The sequence below is a fragment of the Hippocampus comes genome, unplaced genomic scaffold, assembly GCF_001891065.2.
Source record: "Hippocampus comes isolate QL1 unplaced genomic scaffold, H_comes_QL1_v1.1 scaffold158, whole genome shotgun sequence".
Classification (NCBI taxonomy): domain Eukaryota; kingdom Metazoa; phylum Chordata; class Actinopteri; order Syngnathiformes; family Syngnathidae; genus Hippocampus; species Hippocampus comes.
In genome coordinates this window covers 2,198,053-2,204,527 of record NW_017805548.1, presented here as the reverse complement: position 1 = coordinate 2,204,527, position 6,475 = coordinate 2,198,053, and the positions used below count along the sequence as shown (strand labels likewise).

The window sequence follows — 6,475 nt, the reverse complement described above, 5'->3', positions numbered from 1 at the left end:
TTGGTGGACCCCTGACAGAGAGCAACATATACAGTACTGTACTCCATGTATATGAAAAATTTTAATTTTATTTATTTATTTTTTTAAATGAATATGTTTGAAAAAATCCGTGATGGACTGAAGCCGCGATAAACGAACCGCGAAATAGCGAGGGATCACTGTATTTGATTCCTGGCCACAGTACCACATTTCCCAGGCATTACTCGTCCCTAATATGGATAAATGGGTGGGTGTGCAACCCCTGATGAGACATGCTGGAGTTGGAACAACATGCCATATCGTATTATCCAAGTCGTGCAATACAGTTGATGAGGCGGCTAAGATAAAGATTAAGACTTTGAAATGGTCATTCAAACTTGGTTGTCTGTGCCTAAAAAGCACTTGTGTCACAGGAAGTGATCCAATCCTGCAAAGAGGAATGGTCACTTACTGTGACAAAATGTCAACTCGAACACCAACTTTCTGCACCTTTCTGTGTAAACCCGACACGTTTGAAAATGACGGATTTATTTTTGTGTACCTGGTGTATTCATAGAGTGCAGGTACGATGCTGGAGTACTGTCTCCTTATGGCAAGCAGACCGCCGATGTAACCGCACAGGATCAACAGCTCACTGCGGGCTCTAAACACACATACACTTTGATGATCAATTCTGACAGGACATTGTGAAGTAACTGTCATTGAAAAAATATATTAATTGGTTTACTTCGTATACTTGGCCATGAGGAGGCGGTCAGTTCTGATATAACTCAACAGGTCAAGGATCGGATGAATACTCTCAACTGTCCAGTCAGATCCAGTCAGCTGTTCTGATGGAGATGAAAATTAAAGCCAGTCTGTGATCAAATACACTGCAGATGGGTGCAAACAGATACAAATTTGCCTTCAAGTAAATCTTCCAACTATTACTTGCACCATTGCAATGTACACTTGCCAATAGGGTGGGAGGGCACTTTTGAGCCATATACAGTGGGAGGATTATGAAGTGTACATTGGACAGGTCGGGTAGATTTATGGATTAAAAAAACATTGACAATTCGATGTCTGAATTATTACTTTATCATGCATGTTTATAAATGAAACGATGATGAGCTGTCTATACCTTTGACGTGATCAATTGCTATCTTAAGGGCGTTTTCAGGTTCAGAGGTCAGGAGGTGAAATTTAACCGCTGAAAACAAATTTCCTTCACACATGGATTCCTCTGCCAATGCTTTGCATTCCTCTAACGATGGGAGACAACACTGAAATGACAGATAACACATGGTCATAATCAAATTTTAAGTTAGCCGCAACAAAAACCCTAAATTCGTGAGTTAATTTTGATGGGATGTGCATCGTTGAACAGCAATGGCAAAAGTACTGTTCAATTTTGCTCAATGTTGTCACCATCACTAATTATGTTGGTGAAACAAGTTTGCTTTACGAATGCTGATCCAATTTGCCTCATAAATTTGAGGGGGAATGAGAGAATCGTTTGCATGCCGGTAATCTTTTCATTGACTTCATGAAAATGGGAGCAAAACAGTGTTGTGTTTTTGTGTCTTCTTGAGATTACTTATTGTAAATTACTGTAGGCCCACTTACCCTTTCGTGTAATTGGTTGATTTCTGAAGCACTTCCAGGGTAAAATGCACAGACCTTAACCAGTAAAATATGGTTGTCAGGAATCATTCCGAGTAGGTCAACTGAGAGATCCCTAAATGTAAACAGAGTAAAGCTCAGTGCACAAATGATTTTTTTAAACTGCAAATAACATGTCAAACTCAAGGCACATGGGCAAGATATGGGCTTTCATGTCATTTTGTGTGGCCTGTGAAAGCTTGACACAATTTTATTCCTGGCTTCTGTTTAAAACTAGTCATAAAAACGGTAACCAAATGCAAGGGCAACTAACCATTACACAATTTTATTCCTGGCTTCTGTTTAAAACTAGTAACCAAATGCAAGGGCAACTAACCATCTTAAGGTTGTTGTCTTGCTGGAAGATGAACTTCTATCCTAATGTCAATACGTGTGCCAACTCATGTAGCTTTTTAAGTCAGCCCAGCTTCCCTGTTCGTGCTGAAGAAACGCATCCCCACAGCATGATGATGCCACACCCATGTTCCACAGTGGGGATGGTGTGTTCAAGGTGATGCCCAAAGTTTGTTTTCTGTCCGTACATTGCATTTAGGCCAATAAATTCTGACAAGAGCACATTCTTCCTAATGTTGAGTCCCCGAAATGGCATTTGTCAAACTGCAAACGTGGTTTTCAACAACGGTTTTCCTCTGTCGACTTGTCCATAAAGACCCGATTTATGGAGTCCATGACAAATCCCAACTGCAACTCCTCCAGCGTTATGGTGGGCCTATTAGATGCATGACTGTGGATGCATTAAAGTGGCCCACACACCACTCTAGTGGGATGCTCAATGTTGTACTTATTTTAAGACAATCAGGCCTCTCGAGCTCTCACCCGCAAGCCATATTAAATGACACGGTTGGCCACATTTGGGTGTGAGTTTGACACACGTGCCCATTGACAAACAAATGTTCCTATTAGCAAGCTACTTTGTCATTTTTTTAGAAGGACAATGAGATTCAATGCAATGCATCAGATTATTACGCTATTTTGAGCATATGTTGCGTGAACATACTATAGTTTATCCCTCTCCAAGGCTGCAACATTACAATGGATGCAATGATTAATAGTGTTCGCTGAACGCTCCCCAAGAAAAGTTTGGTAGAACAAACGAGACAGACATAACACCCATTATGAAGCGGGCGGGCCATCGGGGGTTGTGCCCACTCAACAAGATGCTTGTGTATGCATTTGTAAATGAGAGCTGAGACACACAGGACAATCTGAAACTAAACTAAAAAGTCACCTGACATTTTTACCACTGATATGATATCAATAATTCAAAGGATATGTAGTACAACCGTTCAGATATATTTGGAACCTGTCTTTCAAAGCCATCGAAAATGAAAACAGCAAAAGTTAGTCCATTATATAAAAGTGTAGTCAAAAATCTTTTCACAAATTACAGACCAATATCATTACTGGCACACTTCTCAAAAATTCGAGAAAACTATTGTCACAAAGACTTAAAACTTTACCAAGAAGCACAGTCTTTTAAGAGACAACCAATATGGCTTCAGACAAAAAAGATCCACCTCCATGGCCGCAATGGAACACATGGAAGAAATTGTAATTAGCATAGACAAAAAAAGAATATGTACTATTGGTATTTTCATAGACTTAAAAAAAAAAAGCTTTGACACTACATATCATAATATATTGATCGAAAAATTTGAGCAATATTCTTTAAGTGGTTTGGCATCTAAATGGATAAAAAGTTATCTAGTAAAAAGTTACTGAGATGATTGAAATCCGTTAAACAATAAAATCGAACCAGATGAAGATAACTCACGAGGTTCCCCAAGGGTCTGTGCTTGGTCCTAAATTATTTAGATTATACAGCTCAATGATATTTACTGTGTGTGTAAAGTTTGTTTCAAAAGTTGATAACACAACTTTATATTTTTTTTGAGAAAATTTCAAACAACTTCTATCTGCTGTTGAAGAAGAATGAAATATAATAAGGAATTGGTTTGATACAGATCAATTGTCTCTGGATTTAACTAAAATGAAGTTTATAATTTTGGCCCCACACAAATTAAAGAGAAAGTCAAAATCCTCATTGACTCTATTGAAATAGAATGAGTAAATGAATGTGATGTACGGTCTAAATATGGATTTTTATTTCTTTTTTAAACTCAGTCTCCTTCATGGCGTATGTGAACAGCTGGCTGAGTGGTACTTTCAGGACGGCCGATCTGTGCGGGCTGCGTGCTGCCACCTAGCGGTCGATAATGTCAAGGTACGCACGACGACACAGATGTATTTATGAACACTGCACGTACGTTCAAGAAAAGAGAATGAAGATGACACATCACCATCATGACTGAAATTATAAAATAAGTATTGTTGTTTTGGGTGGAGAAATTGTAAAGCCTTTCTTTTTTTTTTTTTTTTGGTTTTGCATAATTCTTACCTCCCGTGACCCTAGAGAGGATTAAGCGGTTTGGAAAATTAGTGCATGAATGAATGAATTCTGACCTTGGGCGGCCCGGTGTCCAGTTGTTAGCACATCGACCTCACGGTGCAAAGGTCCTGGGTTCGATTCCGACTCCGGCCTTCCTGTGTGGAGTTTGCATTTTCTCTCTGTGCCTGCGTGGGGTTTCTCCGGGTACTCCGGTTTCTTCCCACATTCCAAAAACATGCATGGCAGGCTGATTGAACACTCCAAATTGTCCCTAGGTGTGAGCGCAAATGGTTGTTCGTTTCTGTGTGCCCTGTGATTGGCAACCGGTTCAGGGCGTCCCCCGCCTACTGCCCGAAGACAGCTGAGATAAGCTCCGGGACCCTAGTGAGGATAAAGCGGTTCAGAAAATGGATGGATGGATGGATATTTTTTACAAATTCAAGATCTACAAAAAAACGCCATGTTTTTTAAAACGCCATATTTTTTAAAAACAGGAAAAAAAGTAAATAAAATGTCAAGCGATAAGTCTACTTTTTTTTTTTATTGTACAACATACTATCGGGACAGTCACACGTTGACTACTAAGCGACTAAATTTCCCACAGCACTGATTGGACAAGCAATGTAATGTGATCTTCTGCAGCCAGTGATGGCCAAGCCGGCATGTCATAACTAATTGACATGTTGAGTCGGGTGTGTCTTAACCTCCGTGACAGATGCTCCGTCGAACCCCTGAGAGCAATTCACCGAACCCCTAGGGTTCGATTGAACCCAGGTTAAGAACCACTGAGAGAGATATATATATATATATATATTCAGATTCAGAAAATCTATATATGTATATATATATATATTATATTATATAGTTCATTGTCATTATTATCAACATTATCAGTAAAAGTATTAAAAAGGAACTCACCATGTCAGTGGGGTCATGTACTTTCTGGCAAGGAGTTCAAGACAGTAGGCTGTACTCTGAGCGGCCGCCTCTCCGAGGACTATACCCACACAAGCAGCCAACTCCAGCTCATTACCTCTGATCAGACTAGACATGGCTAACTAAAAACACAAAACGATACGGACCATACAACAAGTTCAAAGAAATTGTTTCAATACTTGAGGGCAGTGTTTCTTGGTGAGTGCTAAGTTAAACAAAGCAAATATCTGTATATATGATATATGATCCATACAGTATTTGCAGGTAGGATTAAATTGGAGTCTTACTAAAACAACCCAAGATCAAAAACAATCTTTTTTTTTTACGTTTTGATTGTTGTGTCATTTATTGACACACATTCTGTAATTTGTAAAAGGTAAGAATCATCCATCCATCCATTTTCATTTATCCTCACAAGGGTGACGGGGGGTGCTGGAGCCTATCCCAGCTCTCTTCGGGCACTAGGCGGGGGACACCCTGAACCGGTTGCCACCCAATTGCAGGGCACACTTAGACAAACAACCATCCGCACTCACACTCACGTCGAGGGACAATTTGGAGTGTTCAATCAGCCTGCCATGCATGTTTTTGGAATGTGGGAAGAAACCGGAGTACCCGGAGAAACCCCACGCAGGCACAGGGAGAAAATGCAAACTCCACACAGGAAGGCCGGAGCCGGAATCGAACCCAGGACCTTTGCACCGTGAGGTCGATGTGCTAACAACTGGACACCGGGCCGCCCAAGGTCAGAATTCATTCATTCATGCACTAATTTTCCAAACCGCTTAATCCTCTCTAGGGTCACGGGAGGTAAGAATTATGCAAAACCAAAAAAAAAAAAAACAGAAAGGCTTTACAATTTCTCCACCCAAAACAACAATACTTATTTTATAATTTCAGTCATGATGGTGATGTGTCATCTTCATTCTCTTTTCTTGAACGTACGTGCAGTGTTCATAAATACATCTGTGTCGTCGTGCGTACCTTGACATTATCGACCGCTAGGTGGCAGCACGCAGCCCGCACAGATCGGCCGTCCTGAAAGTACCACTCAGCCAGCTGTTCACATACGCCATGAAGGAGACTGAGTTTAAAAAATAAATAAAAATCCATATTTAGACCGGACAGTTTATTTGGAGCTTAGATTGTTATTTCATTAAAGACTTTTACTAGCTATCAAGATTCTAAAGAATATCTTTTCAAAAATGTTCTTGAATTTGTATTTTCAAAAATGCAAACTTTGCTAGGAAAGAAAAACAACAACAAATAAAAACAGAACATAATCCTCTTCCAACAGTTAGCGCCAATTCAGGAATTTCAATGAATTAAAATCACAGGTTGAAGCTTCATTTAAAAATAAATAAAATGTCACCGTTATATCATCCATCCATCCATCCATTTTTCGATCCGCTTTTCCTCACAAGGGTTGCCAGGGGGTGCTGGAGCCTATCCCAGCCATCTTCGGGCAGTAGGCGGGGGACACCCTGAAGCGGTTGCCAGCCAGTC

The 6,475-nt window shown here is 40.1% G+C and overlaps 1 protein-coding gene across 2 annotated transcripts in view; it reads right to left on the bottom strand.

Annotated features, from left to right (window-relative positions):
- Nucleotides 1-6,475, bottom strand: part of wdr17 (WD repeat domain 17) — a 55,158-nt gene that overhangs the window by 6,729 nt on the left and 41,954 nt on the right. Inside the window, exons 23-28 of one of the 2 annotated variants that reach the window (XM_019879678.1) lie at nt 5,954-6,053; nt 4,952-5,091; nt 1,588-1,699; nt 1,103-1,244; nt 707-809; nt 521-622 (exon numbers count right to left, since the gene is read on the bottom strand). In XM_019879678.1, the coding sequence (XP_019735237.1) occupies nt 521-622; nt 707-809; nt 1,103-1,244; nt 1,588-1,699; nt 4,952-5,091; nt 5,954-6,053 (699 nt within the window). Of the gene's footprint in view, nt 1-520; nt 623-706; nt 810-1,102; nt 1,245-1,587; nt 1,700-4,951; nt 5,092-5,953; nt 6,054-6,475 lie in introns of those variants that run through there. The other variant, XM_019879677.1, reaches the window with a different exon arrangement.